General features: G+C 43.5%; 1 protein-coding gene across 1 annotated transcript in view; it reads right to left on the bottom strand.

The window, feature by feature from the left end:
• The window catches only part of RANBP17 (RAN binding protein 17), a 1191453-nt gene that overhangs the window by 407515 nt on the left and 756047 nt on the right, over nt 1-27891 (bottom strand). Inside the window, exons 17-20 of the mRNA XM_085617873.1 lie at nt 19192-19255; nt 18979-19087; nt 17667-17770; nt 11205-11293 (exon numbers count right to left, since the gene is read on the bottom strand). Coding sequence (XP_085473999.1) covers nt 11205-11293; nt 17667-17770; nt 18979-19087; nt 19192-19255 — 366 coding nt within the window. The remainder of the gene's footprint in view (nt 1-11204; nt 11294-17666; nt 17771-18978; nt 19088-19191; nt 19256-27891) is intronic.

Here is a 27891-nt window from a genome sequence, read left to right as displayed (position 1 = left end):
CATTTTAAACGCATTCTACCCTTATTGTAAATATTCACTCTTTATCCCTTGCCCAGAGGAGAACTATAAATCTTATCTCAACTGAATGAACACCATTTATCATATTCATTTTCTTGTCAATACAATTATGAAAAGCCTGTGGCCCTTTTCCAAGGAACCTGCTTTGCTACACAAACCCAATTAGTATAAGCAGGCCTGATATGGGAGCACTGCTGCACTATTTCACTTGCCAATCTAACACAGCTTTCGGTATAAATGACACATTACCCGTGGCCCCTGACCCCAATAACATCATCCCTCTTGGAAATAGCTTTCAGATCTGAATTGCAGCATGTATTCAGCTTTGCTACATTCTGCCACCTACTGGAGAAAGCATATATTCTACACACCTTTCCTACTGTACAGGAACAGCTGGAGACTAGATTGTTCCGACCACCACTGTGAGGACTAGGTCAGGGAACCAGAAAGAGTGCAAGCATACATATTTTCAAAATAAAGTTTATGTATTTTATTTAATTTCAATCCTAATTATAATCCACTGCAAGGGGCTTTTCCGGTTGTTAATGGCCCTGGAACCGAGCTATAAGCCAGATGCACAGGAGAGGGCATGTAACGAGGGAGAGGGCCTTTAATAATTGGTATAACCCAAGGCAGAAGGGCTATAAGGCTATTAGAACATTCCACCCACTGAGAGTACAGTGGTCTAAATTAAAAAAGAAGAAAAAGAGAGACAAACAGTGGAATGTTGGAGCAGAAGGCTTATACCAGCCATTTTTAGTCCTGAGCCACGTCATAGTCTTCAATTGAGCTCCCAACATTCCAATGTTTGCATGTACACTTCTACCTGGAAGTGTCTGCCCACAAACCACTCTAGAATGTTTACTGGTGGTATTGTCAAGCAGCTCGCAAAGCAGAACATTACCGACCAGGAACCTGCAAGACTGCATATGATGGTTTATAAGCAGGACTCTGCGCACTAAGGCTAAGAGCTTATAGTTTAAAAGGCCACAATAAGAGAAAACATGACGTGTCAAAGATTCTCTTACACTAAACATATATAATCCCCTTCCAGTAATGTTACTCTCCATAGAGAAGGAAATGGATAAATAATCCTCGCAACTACTGTCTCCGGCCCAATCTGCAGGGTTATCCTCTTGCTTCACTATGGTACTCACCTCGACTACCATGGTAGATGCTGCCTAAGTGTGATAAATTACAAGTTGCCATCCCTGAAAAAAAGGAATGGAGGGTGATGCCTGCTTTTCAATGCCTACTCGATGTTGTTTCTCCCATTTTATGACATTTTAAAAGTTTTATGTATTGTTTTACCTGTAAAAATGTTTTTGGGGTTGAAGGGTGGTGTTTTGAGACAGGGATACATTTTCTTGTGAAGTGTGAATGACCTACAAATTTCATAATCAACTGAAAAATTGTTACTGAGTGGGTATGTGATCTCAATGTTCTCTTTTTCCCTATTTTCTTGTTTCCTTTTTCCAATAATGTTTTAGATTGATCAATTTATTCTTGCGATGCTTAAATGCACATTATTAATTTAGAGCGCCCGAGGAACAATTTGTTTTGATGGCGATTTACTGATTCCCCCAGCCCCTTAAAGCCAATTTAAAAAGGGTAATACCTATTTTAATTTTTCAGTGGTCCTCAAGGCCGGTACTACAGGTAGAGCTCTCTGCCCCATTCTGTATTGCTCAGGGTGCAGACCGGGACACTGCACACTACTACAATGAATGCACTGTCCCCACCACAGCGCAAACTTGTGCCTGCACTGGGGGTGCACTCATTGTGGGACCCTCAATGTGGTGCGTAGTCAGAGCACCTTCTAACAATTCTTTTCACTACGCCCACATCTATAATAGCACATGGGTGCAAATGAAACTGATTCCCTCATTTGCACAGGTCCATGACCCTATGCAAATGAGGACATGCCTGCTTGGGACAGTGCCAGCACACATTCCTTACAGATATGGTCTAGATTTCAGAAAAGACTGCAGAAGCACCTACATCCCTTTATGTATACCAAAGGGCCATGGGGTGCAAAAAGCAGGCAGACACACCTGTTGCACCATCCAGACACTTTCTATAATATGACCATGGGGGGGTAATAGCACCATTCATGGGAGCAAAATTGTCACTGGAAATGGAAGCATTACGTCAAGAGCTGGGGTAAATCATTTTACAAGATCAGAACACCCCCAAATTTGGTGGGGCAAGAGGGGTCTGTATAGGAAACAATGTTTGCCATTGAGGAAAAAAAGGAAACACTTATGCCTAACATTTACCCATTTGTGTAAAAAAATTAAGTCTTGTTACATTTCCTAATGCTCAAATCTTTATGCTGTGAGTGCTCCAAAAATTCTCTAAGAATTCCAAGAAATCTGGAAGTTTACATCAAACAGAGGAGTAACGCAGCAGACGAAAATCTCCAGCCTTCTTTGTGAATTGCACTGCTACATTAAAGAATGTGATAGGCGGTGTATGATGCACAGGCTAGAAGGATCTGGCTTTGGAAGCAAAGATGCCATCGTTTTCGTCAAAGTGTTCGAGACTGAGTTTTTGTGGAGTGTAAGGGAACCTCCAACATTTAATAAAATAAAAGACATCCGAGGGAGTCAGGAATCCCTGTCAGTCATCCGGCCTAGGACACCCATGCTGTCCTGAGTCTGGGTTCCACCAAAGAGGTCACCTTAACTTTGCTGATCTGTTCTGTCAAGGACTCGGCCTGTGCCTGGTGATTTGTGTGACCACTCTGGCTGTAAGGACACACTGATCTTTATTGTCAGGCAACAATTTGTGGAATATCTTAATATATTTACCACATACTTTTTTTTCTGAGATATCCTTAACTTTATTATCATACTTATAATACCTTTCTTACACATGAATATGGCATATTCCATTTGGGTCTAACCTCAGTATTTGTACTTAGCCTCTTGTTGTGGTTAGTTTATCCGCTGCTTTCTATTCTTGTTTTGTGCTCCTGGGCTAGAGCTTAAGCTTCAGTTAGTCAGCGCATTATTTGCATCTATTCTTTTCCGCCCCTGTTACTATCCTCCTGCTTAATGCTGCATTGTAGCTTCCCACACAATGGCTCCAATGGCTGTATTTACTTGATCTGTGCTAGTTTGTCCTACTTGTCCCTTCCATTTTTATGCTATCATCGCAAATCAAGGTCCTGAATACGAGGGTGTTACAATCCTTAACCTTATCATGCAATGAGAATGCCAAGGCGCCAACCGGGACTCGGGCACGCTGCACATATGGCGGTTATGCCGGTCCCCTTAGCAACGAAGGGGCGGGGTCGTGCGCAGTGTGATGTGGCCGGCACCCTCCCCGCATCTCGCCCTGAAAGGTCATCATAGGTTTGACCCCGGAAGCACGCAAGTACTTCCGGGGCACGAGGGAGGCAAGGCGAGTCCGAAACAGACTCGCCTTGGGACAGAGTCGCTCTCTCTCTTTTTCCCCCACCCACCATCCCCTGAGGCAGCAGAATTTGATGTGTGCAATGTTTTTCTTAAGCTTTTTCTTTGCAGATTGTCTGAATTGTTTCGCTCCAAATCTATTTTTGGGTATTGTTTTGTAAATAATTTTCCTTGCAGGGCAGCGTCATTGTCGTATTTTTGGTAAGGTCTTGATTGGTGGGCATTTTTTATGGTCCTTAGTAGGCATTACCATTGTCAATGGGGACACCTGGGGGGACAGTGGTCTCTCATTGAACTCCAGGAGGCGGTTGCAGCCGGCAGGCTGGAAAGTGTGGGGGGAGGGAAAGTTCTACTTCCGGTAGGCTTTTGGGCCAACCCCCACACAAGCGAAGGGGCGCAAAAGTTGGCATAACAGCACAGCCGCCTTGGAGATAATATTTAGGGCGTACCCACGGGATATAACCTTCTGGGGAACTGGGCCTCCTGCGCAAGGTCACTCCGGTAGGAGGGTGAGACCTAGCACGTTGTTGGACCAGTCATGACCTTGCACATAGGCTCAATTCGGGATACGCAGGAAAGTAATAATGTATATCATTTAGTTTATGTCAGGAATGGCTATGTATTAGATAACACGTTAAGATTAGCCATCGGTAATAAAGTACATATTAATGTATATGAAGTTTGGTGTACTGATGTAGTAGATTGATGGACGGTTCTTTTTTGCGTATTGTAAATGTGGTAAATATGAAAATGTTAATCTGTTTTATTATGTTTGAATAAAATACGGCAGGGGTTTTACAACCCCTAACCTAAGACTTTGTGTTGATGTGCATTTTATGCCTCGGGGGAGAGTGGAGGGGTTGAGACCCCAGGGTGGGGGTAGTGTCTGGAGGGACTGGTATTTATGGAGAGGGGACTCGGCAATACCTGGCCATATGCTGCCTGCGTGAGGCTTGGTAGACCTATGGAGCAGACAGATAGTTATGGTATACAGAGAGGTGTGTACCAAGGGTTTGTCGTGGCAGCACACTTCTGTCTATCATATGCACGTTTGAAATGTAGCACTAAAACCAAGAAAGAGTCTGATGTAGCAAAAGGGGTTGATGCTAGAACCCCAACCTTTTATTTGCAGATTATGCAGTATGTAGCACAAACAACAAGTAGGCTTACATTTTATTGCCAATTGTTCACTCTCCATTAAAATAATTCAGGCAAGCATTAGACTACAAAAAAGATGCACAGAAAACTAGCAAAGGAGATTTTAAAGAGTACAAAAATGATAAACCCCCAATGAATGGAAAAAATAATGCGTGGACAGAGGGGAGATAAGGTAACCATTGAGATTTAACAAGGATACTGCTGGTGTTTCTGGCGGAGGCCTAAGCAGAAGTGAGGTTAGAGCAGCATCTCGCCAAGGGCTCTCAGAGCTGAACTGCCTGCAGATGAGAGGACTAGGGTTTAACAATACCTTGCACTAATGATAGCTGTTTGTGAAACCTGCTTGTCCAATCAGAACTGAATGTAAATCTGATGCATCATGAAAAATCTTTATCCCTTTTACAAAACTCAGCTTCTTGCACTGTTCAGTTGTTCCTTAAGGCAATAAAAGTTTCAAATTTCCTTGAAAATCGCAAATGGAAAATCTATCTTGAAAAAAACCTTCCCTTGAGCCAATGAGATCTCAACAACTTTCCGTCTTGCCATTTCTTCGCATATTACTGGAAACCCTGTTTTTTAAATAGCTCCAGCAATTTGCTAAAGAGAATCACCTTCTAGACGCCGGCCAAACCAGATTTTAACAAGGGGATAACAAAGAACCGGTTCTCTCCATTTATGATGAGCAATGCTGCTCAGTGAAAGGCCTGGAATGACCTCCCTTTGACTCTTAGGAATGCCACTGACCTCGTATTAAGAAGGGAGTTGAAAACGTGGCTCTTCAACGGATAGAATCCTCCACTGATAATCTCCGCATAGGTTCCTGAACTCAGAGAGGTAGCTATAAGCGCCAGGACACTCCCAGGTAACAGTTGCCCTTTAGAAATTCTTATAACCTAACAAAACATACCAACCTATCACTTAACATAATGGAAAAGGGATCCAGTGTGGGCTTCAGCCAACTCAGGATCCTTAGGAAAACTCTACTCTACAGTGATAACAGCTGGCCTATACTACTAGTAAACACCCTGTTCCATTCCAGACAGGGCAATTCCAGTGCCATTTATTTGGCTGCTCCTGAAAACTTTACCATTGGCTCCAACTTTTTCAAAACGCTGCCACCTGTTTAATATCGGGCATTTCAAAACGTAATAAGAAGTCACTCGTTCTAAGATCTTTTCACTAGCTAGCTATTCATTGCAGAGTTTCCTCGAAGCCCTTATTTTGTCATTACTAACTTGTCGCTTTATCAGCCAAACAGATCCTTGAGCATAGACAATCAGTTCCTGTTAACTGTGCCCTGAGAAGGAATGGTTACTTTTGTAAGTAGGTCCCTTTCCATCATTGCAGCGAGACTGTGGAATTCCCTCTCATCCACCATACAAGCAGAATGTAATCTAGTCGAGTATAGAAAAACACGCAAAACCTGGCTTTTTAATCTGTAATGTTAACGCCATTCTCCTGTTACTCCAAGCTGATTATGTTACCCCTCAGAGCCAAGAAGCCTTGTGTTAGTGCACCTACTAATAAATCTCAAATAAATCTAAACATTTAATATGTTTAGGAGAGGGAATCACATAAGAATAAGGACAAATTCAGATTCACTAAAGATTTTTCGACCATTGGTAACTCCAGTCAGCTGGCTATGCCACTACTTTATAGCCAATGAGCTCAAAATATTGGTTCAGGGTTGATGTTTGCATGCTATGCCAGACACAGCGAGTAGGCCGCACAGTAGACTGGAGGACCGGCCTCTACACAGGTGCCCGAGTGTATACCCAGGGGGCCAGCCTTGGCTCTCACTAGACAGTCCTCAGCAGAGGGAGCTGAACAGCAATCAACAAAGGTAAGCCAAAATGATTTTTTTTTGCATAGATCACATTAGTATAGTTTTAGTATTTTACACAATCAAAACATAGGAAGCCAGGCTAGATTTACAAAATGACAATTGCAATAATTGTTGCCCCTTTATAATCCTAGCTTGTATATTGTCGATGGGCCGTGACACATTTAGAAAATTAAATCAGCGGAGCATAAAGCCATATTTGCATCTACTCCAAAGCAAGTAGCTTGTTCTGTGTTGGAATCTAAATGCAGATACCATTTATATGAAAATTCTATGTATTACCGCAGCTAATGCAAAAAGATCTGTGTTACCTGCAGATAACGCTTAACAGCTGAGCGACTACATTCAGTATCATTGGACTGGGTAATAGTTAGGCACATCTTCCTGATGACGAAATCCAACATCATCATGGTACTACATGTCTTCATAACTTTATCAGCAAAGAACAATAATAAAAATTATAATGATATAAATAACTTCAAAATTCCTAGTGAAAATTAATTGAAATTTTTTCCTTATCCAGCCCTCTAACGATTCTGCTGACAGTCGTGATTGGTCGATATTTACTTTCATTTACTGTATCTCACATTGTCAAGATTTCAAATTTACATTGAATTTGCGACTATTAAACATTTTTAATATCATCTTCCAGATTCATCAAATCCTTAATTTTATATTTAAGTTTTGTTAGTCTTACCTAAGTGCTTCAAAAGTATGGCTTTACAATGTGTTTTGCGATGTAGTCGACTGAATAATATGATACTTTATACAATTCATCGTATAGTTTGTTTAGTTTAAAAAAAAAATTCAGTATGGCAGGGTACAGGTAAACAAAATGTAGAATGGAAAATGTATATTCTTAGGAGTACTTGTACATGAATTCAATATATCACTGAAATATTACATTGCGACGATCAATGTAGGAGGACTAGAATTGTGTAATTCATTGGGGTCCTCTGAAAATTAAGGAAGACTTGAGTCCATGCAGAATGTATAGGATTGGGTTATGAGATACATTAATATGCAATAATGCAAATAAAGATTATTTGCCTGCTCAATGCTATTTCAAGAATCTGGCATGGATCTGGTCTTCCTGAAATTATGTTTGACCTACCCCCATTTAATTTATTCACATACACTTCAAAATGCTTATGTAGATATTAAAGTTGTTATTTTGTGCATAAATTCTGCAATGTAGTACAATATGTTAATTTGCTCCCCACTATTGGGATCAAGCAAGATTTATATCAGTCAACCAATAATCCTGAGATCAAGCTGAATTAATCAATGGTTGCCACTGCTGCCACCAAATCAGGCTCTAAATGCCCAAACAAATAAAAGCACATCATCAGCATATAAAGAGATATTGCGTTGTGAGGCAACAGCTTTGATACTTTTGGTGTGTACCCATGCTCTTATCATTCAGGCCAGTGGTTGGTTCTGGAGGTCTACTGTCCCACCTCCGATTTATTGTATCCATGTCACACGTCACGCTGCAAATGACTGTCAGTTATTACCGTGAAGTACAGGGCTACTGTTAGTATAGTTTGTTTGTCTGATCAAAATCACTCAACAAGTCTTCACCTTTCCTTAACAAGTGAACAAGCTTGATCACCATCTTTTCCAATTCTCAGGGCAAGAGACACAACATCCTGCCAGTTAACTAACTGAACCTTGAAAACACTTGCCCCACTTCTTAAACACAAAGTTGGTATGTAATTGGAGTTGGATCCACAACCCAGGCTCCTGCCAAAACACAAACCATCCCTATAATGACCAGTTGTAATAGCCAAGACTTTTTCACATACCAATTCTGGAGGACATTGTACAGTCTTTCACTCCAGCTCATACGTTTGTCTCCGCTCTGGATCAAACCGCCTATCTTGTATCAACTCTCATCCGAGCTCGTCAGCTGTCATAGGAGTGACATTGAGGATTTTCCATTCCCCAAATGTGACATTGCAGCTTCATCTCAGCTATTAGAAGGTGACGACTCGGAGCACAGCCAAAACCTCTCAGTGGCTTTCCACACATCCAGCTATGGCTGCTTCTGGCGCTGCCACTCTGCTTTCCATGTCCTGGCTTTACGGTGAACTGCTGAGTAGTCAAGATCTGTACTGACCTCTTATGTCATTTAATCGGGGTTAATAATATGATTATGCCCCGGAATATCCCCCATTCCTTCAGCCAGTCCTTTTTTGTGTCTGCAAAACACTGAAACCTCTCTCCATCTATAACCTTTAATTTGGCAAGAAATGATAGCACATATTTAATCTACAGTGTTAAGAGCCTTTTCTTGACTTCCTGAAAAAAGTTGCATTTTCTTTCACTGGGATTGTGTAGTCCAAAATCGCTATAGCCAGAGACTAGTCAAGTCCTCTGAAGTATCGGGTACCAGTAGATAATGAGGTGGGAAACAATCACTTAGTTTCCCAACCTGGACGGGAAGGCCAGGGCTCTGTGAGCGTTTTCAAGGGAAGAGAACTTGATGGGTGCTTCAGACTACCACACTTCTTAGTCCCTTCCACTTTCTAGGAGGGTACCGAATACTTGCATATTGCATCTCCTGGAACGGCCTTCTTCATCTCAGCTAAGTTTGGTGCTTGTGATCTGAGTTCTTTTATCTCCGGCTGCAGTGCAGGCGTCGCCTTCGAAGTCCTGTCTTTTCTTTCAGGCATTTTCCTGTGGTCCGAACTCAGAAGCTGCAGATCTTTGACCACAGTGTCTATTTTGAACTCTGTCAGCACAGTACTCTGGCCAGAGATCTTCTGACTTAGTCTGGAGGTGACCTCTCCCGGTACCTTGCAGGGGGGCCCTCTCAAGTTACGTTATGCTTGGGTCACTGAGGACCCCCGCCTGTTAAACCTAGTTACTACAGATTTCACTCAGCCCCTTGATTGTTGCCATCCTTCTATAGGGGTTTGGTAGCTGAATATCAGTACACCCTGCTTAGCAGCAGCTTGGAGTATGCCAGGAGCTCCAGCCGCAGTCCCCACACTGCTCTCTCTCAATGGGCTTGCTTCAGCACTCCATCGACCTGCCCCAGCTAATAGTGTTTGGCAACCAGATGCCCTGCAGCCCCATCGGGTCAGTATTTTCACCTATTGCCAGACTTCTAGTTATCTATTTGTGATGGCCAGATGCTCTCCACCATGGTCCAGTTGCTCTTTGCTGCTCCGCTGGGCGAAGTAAAGTCCCTTTCTTTTTCATACGTTTTCAAGTGCACCTGAAACTACCCTAGGACCAGTGATGCTTGCTCACCTAGTACCTTGGTCCTCAGTCTAGAGGCTATTTGCCACTACAATCCTTAGCTCCTCCGAGGTAGCACTGCTCCAATTGCCAACCCTTATTCCAACTCATTTCAGTTCCATCCCTGGAGCAAAGATGCCTATTGAAGCTGCAGACGCCATGTTGGAATTCACCACGACGCAGTCAGCCTTGCTTCTCCAGTCTCAGCCTAACTCCAGACTACCATCCACACACATGAAGGTTAGTTGAGTCTCTCTTATTTTATTTTGTATTCTTCAGGGTGTCGGATGTTGTGAGATTACAGTTCAAATTTACATACACAAACTTGGAGTGGTTAATTGATCAGTATTGCAATAAGCCTGATATTGTATAAAAGACTAAGTGAGACTGACATTTAATTAGACTAAAACTTCAAATATGCAGAAGTTGAAAACACAAAGCATTTCTGTTATTAAAAAAGTCACAAAAATAGACTACATTGGACAGGCTTACACATTTTGTATGAAATTAGTTCAATTTCTTGATGTTCTTCATTTTCTAAATTACCCTATATGGTTTTCCTCTTTTACCTTGTGTCAGTGTGGCAAGAAAAAAATGTTGACTTTTTTTTAGGACTAAATGTATCAAATCAAAGTTTCTATTGAAGCTCCTATGGCTCTTCTTAAAATGCGCAATCTATACCATATTGCGTATTCTTTCCATACAATACCTATAAATGTATGGTTGAAGATAAAACTTTTAAAACACGAAATTGTCGATGACAAAGAACAGCTAGAGGCACATAGTCTTTCAATGTCTGGAAATAAACGAGGGGGGCGTGGGTTGGTACCAGGTCAAGGGATGGAGGGCTGACAGGGTGTATTCGTGCACTATGTTGCTTATATTAATTGTTCATTCTTTGCCTTCTCACTGGAGAATGTATTGCAGTGTGGAAACCTCACGAGGGATTCTGTTGTATGGCCTGGTGTCCAGAAACTAAGATGGACGACTATGCTAGTGATGGTGACCTATTTTTCATAGATTTCATATAGGGTGGTGTGAAAGAAATTGGAAGCACGTGGTCACGAGGCTACAGAACTATCAGCACGACTTATACATATTGATCACATTTCGTTTATTACGCAGCTTCCAAAAAAACTGATCTGAGACTATGAAAAAGGGTTTGTATTACCTATGAAGCACTCATTCCACACTACGACATTCCCCCTTCAACTAAATAAATATGAATTAGTCCGACATACTATGCTAACAGCGGGGACGCGAACCTGTTTACTTAATGCGAATGTTTGCACCCGTGTGACACGACAGAAAGTGACCTCTCTGCGGTACCGCTCCAAATGACGCCTTCAGGGTTAACTGCACTGCTGGCGGCGCGCTGCAAGTTTTAGCTGAGCGCGCGCGTTCGTTCATTTAGCCCCGCATCCTCGCCCCCCGCCGCGCCCTGCTATTAAACTAATGCGAGGGGCTGGCCTCCCCCCGCGCGCAGAGACAGCGCCGCGGTGCTGTAATAAGGATACATCCAGTCGAACAGCATGGTGTAGCTGGCCTTTGTGTTGAGCGCGAAGGCGATCCCTCGCAGGTCTCGCGCCAGCCCGATCAACATACGCTGTCAGTGGGAGAGAGACACAGTAATTGATTTTCACGTTAGCACAGAGCAGATGGAGCAATAATCAGCCAATAATGACCACCAAGCATATCTAATGCGAATTCATGGCTTTTTAAAGTTCTTTCTGAAATCCACGTACAAAGAACACATACACACAGCAAGTGGACGCGTTAATTATGATAAATAGCTCTGAGGGGCACCGAGGTACCGCTGCCACGTGTAATTGGACAGGCTTTGAAATGGCAGCATCACATTTGTTTTAAAGATGAAAAACTGCAATATTATCTTTAATTTCGGGCCATCTCTGAAACAGGAAAAAATAAAATTGCACAATCTGTTTTAAGAAGAGCAGCTGCTACAACCACGAAAGAAGCAGGACGCTGAAAGAAAGATTCTCATATGTAACTAATGTAAACCTTGTAATTGTTAAAGGAAAAAAGCTGCATTAAAGCAAAAGTAAACCTGTATTTTTATAGAGCTAACTTATATCTTCCGGTGTAAAACGCTGCTGGTACTTTGGGTCAGTCCAGTGTCGATATTATACTCATAATTCAGCTATATAATAACAGCGAGCAGAAAAAGGTGAGAGGTCAGTGTGCTTTGTCTTTAGAATTAAGATGGCTGTCTTCATTCCTACAGCACGCTCTTAATTCTGGAGACACGTCTTAATAACCTCTAAATAGTTCCAACAAAAGAGCAGTGTCAGAGGAACGAGCAGGCCCCAAGGTGTTTCAACTGGAGTGTTTTCATCTGCCTTTATTGCTCTATCCCTCTCCAGAATTAAGGCAATAACCTGTGATAAATTATTCAGCAAATGCTACAGGGATCAAAGCCGCACCATTCTGTTAAAGTGCTGTTTGCAACATTTGGCACTTAGTGCGAAAACTTTTAATGTGTGCATGCTGAAAATCAAGCGGCCTAAATAATTTAGCATGATGGAGGTTCGACGAACTGGCTAAAGATAGCGGGCTATTTCTTTTATCAGTGACAGCGGCTGCGCTTGTTTGAGGAGTCTGCTGCTCTTAAAGCAGGTGATGTCACAGACAGAAGCAGCCGCTACGTCAGTTAAGGCGAGCCCAACACAGGGACGTAGGTATCAATAGTGCAGCGGGTGCAGTGGCACCAGGACTCAAAGGTCTGAGGGGCCCAGTATACCCTAGTTAAAGCTGTTTTTTACTGCTTAACCTGAGGGTGGGAACCTAATTTCCTTCCTTGCTTTAGGGCCCATTGTACACCCTTGCTACACCACTGGCAAAATATTGCATGTCGAAGCCCTTTTTGGACAGTAAAGTTAAACAGGACAGAAAGAACACTTGATTTTGCTTGCAGGTTGCAAATATATTTTCTTTAAATCCCTTATTTTGTATCTGGGAGAGACTTTTAGTGATACAGAAAAGGAAATAGGGCACACCCAATGATTTTGGTCTCCTCTTTAGATTAACTTAAACATTCGGACCAGTCATCTTTCCCTTTCAACAGGAATACTGCCTCCTAAGATAAGACTAATGTGGATGTATGATTTCTTATGGGGAAAGTAGCCAATAGAAAGCGTGGTAGCCCTAAAACGCAGAAGCCTAGAAACTGCAAGGACACAACCGAATTCTACCTTTCAGTCCCCTGCAATCTGCTATGGGAGCAAAGACACATTTTACTACATTAATTAGCATAACATCTTAACAGAATTCATGCTTTACATTTATCTGCGCATTTAACAGTAATTCCATAGTACTTAACTCTGTACAAAAATACTAGCCCCTGTAACAGCACAAGGTACACGACTGGAGAAACCTATACAATTTTCCACGGTTTTACTGTTTTTTTTAACTAAAATAACTATCCTTAAATGCAAAATATAAGAAGGCACAAAGATGCTGAAAGACATCAGGGCGGCCGAGTCACTCGTCGAACGGGCAGCTCTGAACACCAAGTTTGCTTTATACAAATTAGACAGATGGCGCTTACAGTAGAATGTGCTAAAGGTCTGTCACAACAAATGCAGCCAAGCTGCATATTTAATCACTGCAGAACCTTGTCTACCTGCAGCTGCCAACTGCTAATCCAATTTCGCTGATAAATGTGGCAAGAGACACGATCAGCAATAAAGAGCATCTAACTCCATTTTCCTGCAGGGCGTCTTTTGATGAACACTGAGGACGGACGCGCGCCGTGCTCCGCGTGGCCCCGGACGGTGGCAGCTGCGCGCGCTCCGAAGGCGCACTTCTCGGGTTACTCACTTAATTCTGCCGCCATCATTATGTTGCTATTGATCTCCCTGGCTGGGGCCTACATGGCATTGCTCGAGACGAGGCAGTTGCCGTGCATCAAACTTGCTCAAAAGCCGGCAGATTCCGCCTTAATTACTTGAGATTTTATTTGCAAATACCATTAAAGTGCAATCAAGCAGTCACTTTCCAGGGTCGTTAAGGACTTGCCGGATCAGGGCTGTGTCTCTGGAACTGCATTAATGAGCGCTCGAGCACACTGGCTGCTATCGGCGCAGACGGGGATACATCACACTGCCGCCTGAACACAATCCGATCTACAAGCAACACAAACAGCCTCATTTAACACTTCATTTCGGGTACTCCATTCACGCATCAGGTGCACGCATGCGCGTGAGAATGGGCAAATAAAACGTTGGGTTATATTTAAGTACTGCCGAAAAAAGGCAATTTTTAGTATTGAATACATATATCTGGAGAGAATGTTGAGTCTGTTACTTGCAGCAGCTTACTTTTTGTTTAAATAAGCCAAAGAATCAATCTGATTGTCAAAGACAACAGGGAACTCACCCCACCAAGCATACTATTGACATTTGAGCCGCCATCTTGCGTTTAATTTTTCAGTACATGTCTTATAAACTCGTTTTGAACTCCTACTTAGGAAATCACACATACATGGTTTATCAGAAAATAAAAGAGCAACATAGAATCTCTCTTCATATAATACGCAAAAGGTTGCACGCCTGAGATACAAACAATTGCACAGCTGTTTTTTTCTACAAGGAATTATTTATTAGATGCATGAAGGCTTTATTAAATGCCTGGCCGTGTTTATGTGTAAATATGAATACGTCCTGAAATACTGCATCCTTAAACTAAACAAATTGAATACGATAACTGATAGCTAAATAAGCTTTTATGTACCAGTGGGAGCCATATTTGGATTGATTTGACAAGACTGCGCGGCTGTGGCAACAGCAATAATATTATACTCAGTATCATATTTTATTAGGAAAATCCTTAAAGTGCACTGAAGTCTTTGAGATGCGGCTGCAGTATATTTTTAAATAACTGGTTAACTTTGTCTGGTATCAGTAAGAAATGTACCACTTTATAAGTTATTGAGTATGCTGTTGTCAAATTTTATGTACATAACATCAATTCTCCACTCTTTGCAGTGGTCATATTCATAATCACAATGGGTAAATTCCTAGATGCGAAGGAGGTTATGTCGTTTATTATGTTGCAGTACATGCAATATCATCGCTGAAGTAGTCCTGAAGTCTTGGACCTTCAAAACCCTTCAGTGGCACTTGTGGGCAGTGCCATAGCATGTGCGTCAACAGTCCACCACAAAAAGATAACTGTCTTTGCAACCACACCAACACCTCTACATCATCCGTTCATTTTCTCTGGTTACACAGATAGCAACAATATGTCCATACGCAATAAGGTAGATGGAAGTGTGCAGCAAGAATGCAGTGAAGAGCACAACTAAGAGTACTGGAAACCTTACGGGTGATTGTTGTTTCTGTGTTATGGGGAAGACCCACTTTTATTTTACCCCAAGCTCATCACAGACCTCTGAATCATCACGCAGACCAACTTTGTAGGCTGAAAGACAAAGATCTTTTTTGATTCTTTGGAAGGGAAGGGAGGTCAAGTAGAGGTACCTTGTGAGTAGAAGCAATACTGGCATGTGAGGCACAACGCACTGAGAATCTAACGCAGTCTCCAGAAAGTATGTAGGTTTCCCATGTAGAGATCAGTAGATACAAAGGGGGAGCCAAGAATACACTAATCGCAGGCTAAGTGAACTATTCTTTGAAAACCTGGCCAATTATTTCACCTTTTATTTAACGCGTGGTGTGTAAGAAGCCAGGCTGGGACAGAGGAAGCAGAAAAAAGGAAATGTTTCATGTATGTTATAGCTAAAGGAGGGATCATTTTGCTGTGGTAATAGGGACTTTTGCAGGGTCACAAATGATGATATGCCCAAAGGTTCCAACTCATGCTGCTTCTGGTGTTAGCTACATACTCTATTTCAGCTACACCTCAGTGTGGAGCCACATTTTTATGAACTTTACCAGAGAGCTAGGAGTCAGGCACATTCAAGATGGTTAAGCTAGAAGAGCCACACCACTCTGCATGGGACCAACACAAGGAGCTGCTGTGGTTACGGACCTCAACACCTCTGGACAGAAGCTCTGAATTAACTATTCAACTATTACCCACTGCTGGAATTATAGAGACCAGGCCCTTTCATGATCTCTATATAGGTGAGTGACCGAAGGGGGAGCCGATACTCCTAGGTTTTCTCTAGTTGCCAGATAGGATTGAATCCTATACCCCTATGGAATCTTGCAAGACTCCTAAGGTCACCCTATGAGACCCATGCTGTTTGGTTTCATAATACAGTCTATGCACTGCTTCCCTGGTAAAAGACTTAGGGTGGAGCAACACCAAGCGCAGTCATTGAGGATCATCATTCTCTTAGCCGTCCTTCCAGATATAAAGCCAGTCAGACTCACGGATGCTTCCTTCCGCTGACTGCAGAGCACTGTTACAGCGAGCACTGCTCTGGGGCCACAAAGCTATTGCTGGCTCTGCCCCTAGTGGGAGCAGTGGGACATGTCAAAGAATACAGAAGATCTCTAAAAGCAGATGTTTCCAAGGAATTAAGGAGGGGGAAGAATAGTGGGGTAGACAATCAAATTGACTTTACTTCTGGTTGGAATGGGAAGGTTAGAAACATACACTGAACACAGAATAACGGAGATGTGGGCACACAAAGGTAAAAAATACACCAAAGGCAGATATTCACCCATTTTCTCCAATGAAATCAGCTTCCTACTGTGAATGTCAACTATCTGTTTTAAAAAGGTTTGGTTACACCTATTCTTCAACCACTCAAATGCCTCACCATGGATAATCCTAGCAGGAATATCCCTTTGGATATAAAGCTGAAACTGAAACTGATAGCTTAGGCACCCAAAAGCTGGCCACGTCTGTTGGCCATTTTACTGCTGCTTTCTAGACAGTGTCACAACCACATTGGGTTACTCCTAAGTAGTTCAATTTTAAGACGAAGCTCCAAATATTTAATCGATTATGACCAATCATAGCGGGAGAGAAGAGCAAATACTGACACCAGTCGTTCTGGGTACAAATACAACTTCTCAAACACAAAACTATAGTCCATGTACTTCACCCAGGTCTAGACTAGAAATTAGGGGTAAAGGTAGAGTGTATTCCCTCATAGCATCTGCCAATAGTCCTCTCAGCTACCCAGTGATGCTGCAGCCACTTACACTGCCAAACTCTATTATGAGCTCATCTGCCCTGATATTCTCACTGGTAAGCCATTCTGGGGAGCCCATTGATGCTAAATCCAATACCATCAGATCACTATTTTGGACTGCACCCACATTTCAACAGTCCTAATAACACTATTGATGGGTACAAACACTGGCTTTTAGATAGGATGCACTAAACCTGGGCACAAAGTCCACCCAGCCAGGTACAGAAAGTAACTCTAGCCGTTTGATGTACGCATTTCAATGTATACTGCTGCACCTCTCAATGGCATTTTTTATATGAAAGGCAGATGTATTAGACCAAGTTCTAAGAAATGAATGAATAATTCATGGTTATGTCTTAAACTACCAACCTTATTGAGAATGAGATAGAGTTCTGTGATCCTAACTACAACCCTGCTAAAGTTTAATTTCTTTGTCGATCATTCATGAGACCCGCTGCCACCAGATTGCTCCCCCAGTAGGCTTGTCTGTGGGCAGCTACTCTTAGCTCTGCTGTCATGTTCGGACACATCCAACAACCTGTCTAAGTAGCTGCTCTCTGGTTGCCAGCAGTGCCAGGACCCCCTGGTCCTAAAAAGGCCCATCTACCACCCCTTATTTTGCAGAGAATGGGGATTCACTAGGAAGTAAACCAATCCGGGGCACTTTTCACAATTCATGCAGGTTCCACATCAAGGATTTTCTTCTACATTGACGTTTCTTCAACACGGGGGAATTGCAGCAAGGTGACTTGTACCACAGGCGGTGGCAACAGTTCATACAAATCTGCCCTGTAGCGTCATAAAGCATTTGTATATAAAATACATAAGCAAAGTCATTTTCTATACCTACCTTTGCTTCTTCATGTTTAAAATTGTTGTTAAATATGTGAGCAACTGCTTCAAATGCTGATGTGATTGGTAGCATGAAATTTTCGAATTCATCTTCATCCTCACCTGTACGGAAAAAAACTGTGAATTATTGTGTTTACGAATGTGAGTCCTGGTATAAGCCTTTGGAAAACATTAATGGGAAATGGGGAGAACTGTATTGAGTCTGCAGGATAAGGTGCATAGTTAATTTGCACACTGGCACATTGCAACTAATCCAGGTCTTTGCAGTGCGCTAAAATAAGTTGACGTGACTGTAGATTTAAGACATTTTTTATCTGCAGCAGATGCAGTTCAGCAGCTCTCACCACCAACAGTGTTGCTTACTTTACAGAGAGCTCACATACAGACATGTAACCCATTCTCACTCACTTCCTAACTTCAGTCTGGTGGTCCATAGCTCCAGGGTTCCCATGAGGCTTCTGGTTTGTGCAGCTAATGAAGGTAGTGTGTGTCCTGGCATCTTCCATGTGGAGCCTGGCCAAGGTAAAGGGCCAGGGCTGCCCAGGTAGGACTGCCCATGCTTTAAACGCTCACATGCGCAAAGGACATTTCTGATCTGGGCTCCGGGGAGTTGCAAACTGCAGGCGACAATGATAGACAGCCCAGCAGGGTTGTCTAATCAGGGCAGCACTCGGTGTACTATTTACGCAACACTAATAGGCTGTCAAAAAAGATTTTTTTTAGCTGGCATGCAGACTGCTACCCATGGACCTACCGAAGGAGTTCTGGTCCCCTACAATAGGTGCCCGTGGGAGGCAATGGGACAACTGAAAAACATTGTTTTCAGAACTCAGGTGAGCGAAAGAGTAATTAACATTTATTAATCACACAGCTCTCCGTATGGTCTGTAAGCTTTGGAACATATGTTGGGATTTGGATAAGTAAATGAGTGCTCCTACATAGAAAATGCTAAGACTTTTCTCTGGGATCAGCTCAAATGTGGCAGGAAGTGATGCATGGAAATATTTGGGTTTGTTCCAGCTGTTCACTGGCTTTGTTAAGGTATTATCTGACAGCACTTCCTGTTTGAGCCATACTTCTTGGCAAAACTCCCGAATCTGACAATACAAACCCTGAAAATATACATACTAAATACACATTACACGCAGACACACACACAAACAGTATCAACATGAAATAGCCCCAAACCAGAAACATTTCCTTCACAAACCCCAATGGACTTTCCCTTCAAAGTGTGATCCACCTGCAATCAACCAATCAATCATCTGCGACTTTGGTAACATGTGAAGGAAAACTGAAAATATACTCACCAAGGTCTACCATGAGGAGTCGTGTAAGTGCTGTGTAGAATGTTGTCCGACATCTCAAGTCAGTAAGAGTAAAGTTATCATTGACACCCAAAAACGGGAAGTGCTTACTCTAGAAAACACACGACATTACACATGTTATTCTTCGAATACATTCCAAATACATTCACTTTTTAAACCACAGAGCAGATTGCCAAAGCAATAGGGCAAAGTTACCGTGTGATTCTGAAGCATGAACTTCACAGCTTCAATTTTCACCAATTTCTTCAAAAGGATATATGTAATGATAGTTAAGAATCCTGCAATTAGCAAAAATTTTTCATGATACAACTCATTTCGTTTTCTTCGTTAAACTAGAGCATAACACATTACAGAAGCGAATGCATGGTTTACTCAAAGCAGTAGAGTTTTGCATGAATACTAAAGTTTTGGGGAAACAGTGAATTTTAGGTTGTCAAATCAGACCGTAGAAGTCGAAGTGAGGCCATAATCCTACATTCCTTGATGAGATGAAAGACTGATTACAGGCTTCAGAAACCTAAAGTCTACATTGCAGGTTGGACTAGGATGAGGGGTGCATGCAGCTGAACACAGCCTTCATCAAGGTTATGTGCTTTCTGATTATTTGGGGGGGAAAGTAAACACCAGCTCTTTCAGGAATAAATACGGACTTTAATTACTTTCTCTTGAGGTCCCGATTAACGGTGGAGGCAAACACTCTTCTAAAAGTAATGTCATGTAACATATCTCTGGTCACCATATCACCAAATCAGACATAACCGCTCATACCGGCTTACCTGTCCTATTCCATACATGAAGTTAGCTACTTTATAAATTGATAGAAGTACTGAATGCGCAGTACATAAGATCTTTCGGGAAGGGACCCTGTTCCTAGAGCGCAACATTAATGCAACTGATTCGCACAGTGACAGGATGCTGGTTTGGTGAGCCTTTTGGCCACCACCTCACACTGAAAGGCAGAGGAAAGAACCGAAAGCATGAAGGTCTAAAATATGCAGTTTTTCTACTACTGGAGTTCACAGACTGAGCTCTAGACGAACAACCTTGATTTCCCCAGTCTGTCTGCTAGAGCGGCTTATGGTCACCACTGAAGAGATGATGCAGGATCTTCGGTAAGTGAACAGCACTGGTGTGTGAGATGGAGACAGGAGCGGTACTTATACTTAGGCACACAGGAAGCAATAGAAAGGGCCTCAGTCTTGATACAATACGTGCAGGGGAAGGGGCATAAAGTTCACCTGCGGCTTTACTACTGGAGAGAGGTTACTGAAGGAACAACGTATTCTTGACCCCTAGCCTTCTAACTGGCTCCTCCATAATCTTTTTGAATCACCAGGTAGAGAGATCTTGGGCACTAAATGCATGGAGCAAGAGAGGGATGGAGGATAGGTGAGAAGTCACCGCTCTAAACACTGTCAATTGTGGCATCCTACCAGATTTTGAAGACTGGATGAGCTGCCGGGGGTCTGCAGTAAAATGATTCTTAGGAATCTCCCATCTTGAGGCGATGTAGAGTTTGAGCAGTAAAAAGGAAGGAGGTTCAGGTGCAAGAAAGACTTGGTAAAACTGGACCACCACCCAGGTCAAATGAGAATTTGCAGTCAACTAGAAGATCAGTTACTGAAGCCCAAAAGGGAAAGAATTAGACCCCACCAAACCCTATTTAATAAGTAAACTGGGCATTAGATATGTACACATGTTCAGCAGACAACAGCAAGTACTATTAATTCTGCGTTGAGTTAATCAGCTGCCTGAATTCATCCAATTAATACCGAATTTTCCACTAGTCACATGAAAAAATAGTATGTGAGCCTCTTTTCTGTAAAAAGTTGTAAAAATATGTTTAAACCTTACTATATGTGACATTATATGTAAAGTGCTTTTAAATGTTCAACCATATAACCAGGAGAGACATACCAGAAACAAGCACAAAGTAAAACAATTACAATGTCACACGTACAATCCACACGATTGCCTTCTGCTGCAGATCATGTGTGGACATCATCGCTGTTGAAACTAATAACACCCCAAGTAAAGGTCATCCACACACTTCTTCCTATAAGGCATGAATGAGGGGAACACAAGGGTAAAACATTGGGCTGGCTGAAGCATGGGAGAGGTAAACACACTTTGTGACTCAAGCTAATCAATGAAGAAGAAATATGGAGTTGCCCCCAACAAAACCCAAGCCACACTTTTCTGGGGCTCCTGATGAGGATCAAGCAGAGCAAAATAGTCTAGCCAATCTAGTTCTCGCTCTGCATGGTCATGCAGCTACTCAGTTTGAGTAGACATTTAAGCTGATTTTCAAGCACTTTCTTATTGTTCTTAGGTGGATACAGGACGTTTATCACAGAGTCCTAAACCTCCTACACCTCATTAGTGCAACCCTTTAGTTGTTGTACCTTGCCATCCATCCAGTGTAAAACTGTTGCATCCACTCCTAATATTTTGGCTTTTGTTATTTCATTCTTAAAAGGCAAGACACCACATCAGCAGACCTGCGTCTGGGGTTAGCCAAGGTCGGTCAGTGAGGAGCCTTCCCAAACCTCTCTGGTACCCTCCTTTCACCACCCTTCCACTTACATCCACAGGCCCCAAGGAAACTACCAAGTCCAGTAGGCCTTCTCTGCTGCGGTAGGTGTGAACTCTGTGGCACCTGGGGCCCTGTGTCCCACCAGGGGGCAGGGGGGCATGACTGGAGGGGTGGCGGGGCTCTCCCATGTTAATTGGTGGCTGTTTATCAACCCTGCCACCCCCTCCTTGTGAACTCTCTTTGGACCTGGTTGCAATGGGAACTTACTTTGGCTTGGCCCAGGAACTATTGCCTCTCCCTTCTCCAGGGAGAAACCCATCCATGGGTCAGTTCAGCTGCTTGTGATGCCCACATGGACCTGTGGTGTAAGCAGGCCGATAAAAACCTTTTCAACCTTCCTGTGATTTGGACTAAACGCCGCAACCTCGCCATGGGCAAAGACCTTCCTCTCAAGCCCAAACAAAAAATGGACAGATACACTACTTGCTTCATGGACGCCTCTAAGCCTGCTATGGACCCCCTGCCGGACTGGGCGCCCTTTGACGCCTCGGGCACTGAGTCGATCCTCCAGGCTATACAAGTCTCCCCACGTTCCTCAAGACCAAAGTCGGCAAAGTGGGTGTGGACGCTGCGCTGTTGCACTAGGACCAGTGCAAGGTAGTGGACATGGTCTCTCAGACCGAAGGCTGAATCCCAGAACTCAAGGACAATATTTGGGAGCTAAAATCCACTGCCCAAAGAATTTCTACATCCACCAAGCGCCTGAAGGAACGCGCAAAGAACTGTGCTTGCAAGAAAACCTTTGTTTCCTTGGCTTTCCAAAGGGAGTCAAAGGATCGGTACCCCAAAAATTCCTAGAAGATTGGAATAAATCCTGGCTCCCACATGACAACCTGTCCTCCTGCTTTGTCCTGGAGCGGGGCCCAAGGTCTCTGGCACTGCAGCCTCCGCCTGTGGTCCCACAAGACCCATTGTGGCCAAAATCCTTAATACCAAAGCCAGAGATGCTATCTTTTTGGGAAGGGGGGAAAGGGCTAGATTTCATGGGCCTATACCCTTCCAAGCCAACCGTATTCTTATCTTTGCGGACTACACTCGCCTGATCCAGAAACAACACAAGGTCTTCGACTCAGTTAAGAAAACTCTCTGTGCAATGAACCTGTTGTACATAGTTATGTTCCCTGCCAAGCGGAAGGTTCATTATGACTCCCGCTCATTCTTCTTTGACTCTCTGGAGGCGGCATGGGACTGGGCCACGGAGCACAAGTAACTCAAATCCCACAGACTTCCCCCTTTCCAGGCCTTGGATACCCGCCATTCATGCAGACCTGGGGCGGGTGCAGCCCGGGGCTAGGAATGATGACATTCAAGATGAGGAAAAGGGGCTGCAGTGGGTGGATGGAGCTCATCTGATGGTTAGATTGACCACGAAGGTGGGCTGGACAGGGAGCAGGTTGCCTCCGGCAGAGCCCCAGGCCCCTCCAGCTCCTGGCCCCAGCAAAACACGCTCCTCGAGCCCAGACTGAACTCCTGTGTGCAGGATCCTCAGCTCAATGACTTATGTCATTGCAGTAGCTATAAGACCAAATATTCTACTATTGTCTTTTACCTTACGTAACTCTTGTCAGCAGCATGTTCTACTTCTCTATAATATAACGTGGGCTGCAGAAGGCAGCCTTTCCATGTTCCCCTTTGTTGTTTAGGTACAAGTGGGAGTTTCACCAACAGATGCTTCTGGGGCTGGAGTATAGGGTGGGGCAGTGTTAGGGGTTTGTTGGGAATTTGTCTATACAGTTTTGTTGCATTTTTTCACTTTGGTTTTTACACCTGCACAATACGCACATCTACTGCATCTACCACAGACCTCCTCTCCCCAGCCTCCTTCACTGGTAAATGGGGATCCTAATGCACTTATAATACTGTCTTAGCCTCCTTTTGGCCCCCAAGAGTGATGGCGTTATTCACTGGCATGACCTGGAACATCAATGGGCTCAACCACAGCATTAAACGCAGTGTAGTCCTTCGCTTTACCAAGTACCACTCTCGCCCGCCATGTTGTTTCTTCAAGAAACACAGCTCATTGGAACCCGCTGCAGGGTTCTCACTAGGTTTGGGTATGACAGAATCTACCATGCAGGACATACTAGGGGTTTCAGAGGAGTTGATATACTCCTTCACAAATCCTTTCCTCTCTCTGTCACCCACTCAGTGTTGGATGTCGAAGGGATGCCTGTACGACTGGATGGTCTCCTGGAGGGCAAGCACTACAACTTCCTTAGCACATACATTCCGCCATACAAGGTTCAAAAGTCCCTAGGTCATTTTATCAACATTATTTTGGAACTTCCACTGGGTCCCACCATTATCGGCAGCGATTTTATCAACATGATGGATCCTACCCTTGACATGACCGGGGATAGGGCGACACACCCACAGTCCTTGGGTGCCAAACCAAGGTCTCTGTGACGCCTGGAAGATTTGGCACCCATGATTAATTGAGCATACCCCCCTCTTCGCAACCCACAGTATTTTATCCAGAGACCCCTAATCTGATGCCCATGTACATCCTACTTCGGAGCATTTCTGACCACGCTCCAGTTGTATTGCAATATGACTAACATGCAGGAGGCATCAAGCCTTTCAGGCACCTCAATGCTTGGTGTCTGTTAGACGCGCACCTGACTCAGGAGCTCCTCGTATATCGATCTTAAACCAGTATTGGTTGAGTCCAAGGGGCCAGTATGGATGGGCAGTAATGCAGTCATGTGGGTGCAGTGCCAAAGCGTTCCTTCAGGGACAAGCCCGCACCCGCATTCAGCGTATTTCAAACCTGGAAGCAGAGCTCTTCATTTTGGGGCACCACAATCGGCAACTGGGGGGATGCCCACTCCATGCGGTTCTTACAGGACTGCAGGACCTCCCTACGAAAGTTGTGCCTGGAGAAGCAGCCAAACAATGTTGGATGGCTTCCACTAGACGTGGGCACGAATGGGAGGGTGGAATCGAGGAAACTTCTACATTGGCTGGCGAGGCACGATGCCGCCTCCAGACTGATTCTCCATAATCCGTACCCCAACAGGACGTCACATTTGGACATACCAGCTGAGTTCGCCTCTTACAATACCTCCTTATAAAGTTGTCGTCACTGCCCCAAAAGCGAAGATACCCATCCTCTGATTGCTGACCTTCCACTAGTGACTTTGGCAATGGAGAATAGAGTGGTGCTTGAAAAAGTCCTCACTGTGGAAGAACCAGCTGATATTGTCGGCAGCCTGCAGTCAGGCAGGATACCTAGACCGGATGGATTCCTGATCGACTACTACAAGAAATTCCTCTCACTCACTAAACTCTCCTCAAAGGTCCCAATAAACCTCCTATTGCCGCTGTTGTCCTCTCTTGTTCACCCAGACCACTGCAGATTTATGCCCAGACGCAGTACCCAGCACTGCATTTGTCGAGTGCATATTGCTCTGGAACACTGTTGATGCTTTGGAGACGCTGCTGCACTTGTGCTCCTGGGTTTGAAAAGTGTTTGACTCCCTGGACTGGGGGTGACTCTTTCAGGTCCTCTCCCACACGGATTTGGACAGTGCTTTGTACTCATCCCCAGGTGCAGGTTAGAGTCAACAGTGTCTTGTCTTTCCCCTTCTATATCAATAGGGGCACCAGACAGGGCTGTTCTCTTTTCCCACTGCTTTTCGCCCTGGCGATAAAGCCTTTGGTTTTCTGAGTCTGCTGCGATGCTCAAATTTGGGATGTCCAGTGACTGAAATGCACGGAAGACCGTATTGCACTCTGTGCAGTTGACGAGCTGCTCTTCCTCTGCCAGCCACACATTACCGGGTCTCTGCTCCTCCGGATGCTCCAGTTGTATTGAGATGCATCGAGACTAGTGATCAACTGTGCCAAATCGCTCCTCGTCCACGTTCGGGGCGGCCAGGAGGTCATAGAATGGCAAGACTGCCTCCCTGTACGCCGACTGAGCTTTCCCTACCTAGGATTGGTCATAGCCTTGGAACCTGAACTAACCTGGAGCCTTAACCTGACACCCCTGCTGCACCAGACTCGCCAAGACTTGACCAGATGGGCTGCCCTCCCGCTCAATGTCCTCAGCCATGTTGCGCTCCTCAAAATGACTGTTCTCCATTGGCTACACCCTATAGTATTCCTCTCTTTTCATTTCCTCAATCCTGAGTTACAGGCCTTGTTGGGCAGTACGCTTCTTTCTGTTGGCAAATACAACTCTGAGGATAGCCTTCCAAATTTGTGTTCAATCCCACCTATGATGGCAGAATGGGGATGCTGGATATCCGCTTGTAGTACTGCGCCTTGCAGCTTCATACCATTAATGACTGGATGTTTGGCAACCCTGAAGACCCCGTCCTTCGTATGGAATTTTCGATAATTGTAAAGTGTTCTCCTTCAGGAAGGAACGAACCCACCCAGCACTCCTTAATAAAATGAATTCAAAGTAATCCTGTTTGATGCAATTATTTCAAATCAATTTATTCTTCATGTTAATTTTCTTTTTTGAAACTTCATCTGTGACATGTTGTATTCACATGATTAAGCAATTGCATTCCTGTCTGAAGCAATTAAACATTCTTGCTCACAGGTACCCCAATGCATTTCGGGCCCATGCCCTTCGTCAGGGGATGTTTCCTAAAGGGAAGAAAAACCTCTAATCAATCCAAAAGCTGGAAAGCCTCCTATGTATGTAGCATCTGTGTGCCACAGTGACTCAACGGTGTGGAGAGCAAGAAAAAAACAAAACCGGCGTTAAACCAAAGCGTGCAAAGAAGACAAGAAAATACACCAGGTGTCATTAAATCAAATAAATGCTGTATGCAAAAAAACGTGCGATAGATAGCTAATAACAGAACTATGTCAACCAAAGCGTGCAAAGAAGACAAGAAAATACACCCCGTGTCATTAAATCAAATAAATGCCGTACGCAAAAAAAGTGCGATTGATAGCTAATAACAGAACTATGTCATCGTTTTCAAAGTAAAAGCGTCCCGTTAGTTAGTTAGCGAAGTAACTTTTAATCCTAAAGGGCTAAGAGTCTGCAGCAAAAGGCTGCGATTACACATAGGTGGAAAACTAGAAATTATGTATCCTGCAGTCAGGTTTTAATAATATTTGAGAGATCTCAATGAAATTCTAGTGTTCTCACAGCAATAGGGCAGACTCACAGAAATGAGAGCCAAAGCGAGAAGATAATAGTGCAGTGCACTTACCAAGTGTGCAGGTTTGGGGCCTGAATGTAGTGCACACAGCAGAAATAAAACTAACTACAATTCCAAAAATAAAAATTCAGGGAATACACAGAAATTCGATGGATTTTCAAGTTCACATTACAACACAAGGACAGAAAAAATGTGTTACAGTAAGCATTTGCTGTGTATTAGTAGGACATGGTTACAGTGCCACTATGTTGCACAGTCCAACTACATAAATATCGAATAACAATGAATTATAGCCTAACTTCAAACTCAGGCAGATGAATTTCAAAGCGAGACAAGTCAAGACAAAAATGAAGTAACTTGCAAAAAGGAGACTAACAATTTACCATAAACAAGAAACGAGGTATAGAAAAGTTATTTATTGGGCAAAACATATTAATAACAAGCATTAAAAATGCAATAGGTCTCGCCTTTAATTAAGTTAAAGCCATTTGCTTTGCTATACATTAGCAAAGCAAATGGCTTTAACTTAATCAAAGGCGAGACCTATTGCATTTTCAATGCTTGTTTACGTATGGTACAAAGCAGTACCAGTCTGAGAAGAGGAAACATTAGCAGTGGGTCTTATTTTTTACAAGGGCTTTAAACCAAGGGGAACTTTGCGTTCCTGGCTGCAGTGCAGGCATCTACCCAGCTGGGAAGAAAAGGGGGCCAGAATTACAAACTATACCACCTGGGGGACATCAATTAATATCAGAGGCAAGTTAGTGGACATTCTAAGATGACTGTGGTACTTCCAGAATGCACTGTACAAAAAGCCCTGTGAGAAAATGTTCTTGACAAATTAACACTCATTTCTGATTGACGAATCCCCAAATGTTTCAGATATAAATCTATGCATTTACATCTGGTACTTGAGACAAATATAAAACGTTTGTAAGTAGTTCCTTTCGGATGACTGGGTAGCTAGCGACAAGTACACATGAAGCAGCAAAGGCTTTTGAGTTTGTGAAAGATAAAGGTCTTCGAGCCGATGATTTTATTGGAATAGCTACAGGGGGGCATCTAGGGCTTTGAAATATCTGAATGAAAGGCAGTGATCTTTGCTCCTTAAATGGTGTATCCCGCACTCACACTGTCACTGCCCAGTAAGCAGTTGAGAGGCTTCCTAGA

This window comes from Triturus cristatus, chromosome 7 (genome assembly GCF_964204655.1).
Source record: "Triturus cristatus chromosome 7, aTriCri1.1, whole genome shotgun sequence".
NCBI lineage: Eukaryota > Metazoa > Chordata > Amphibia > Caudata > Salamandridae > Triturus > Triturus cristatus.
Note: the sequence above shows the minus strand (reverse complement) of the source record. Positions and strands in the feature narration are given on the sequence as shown.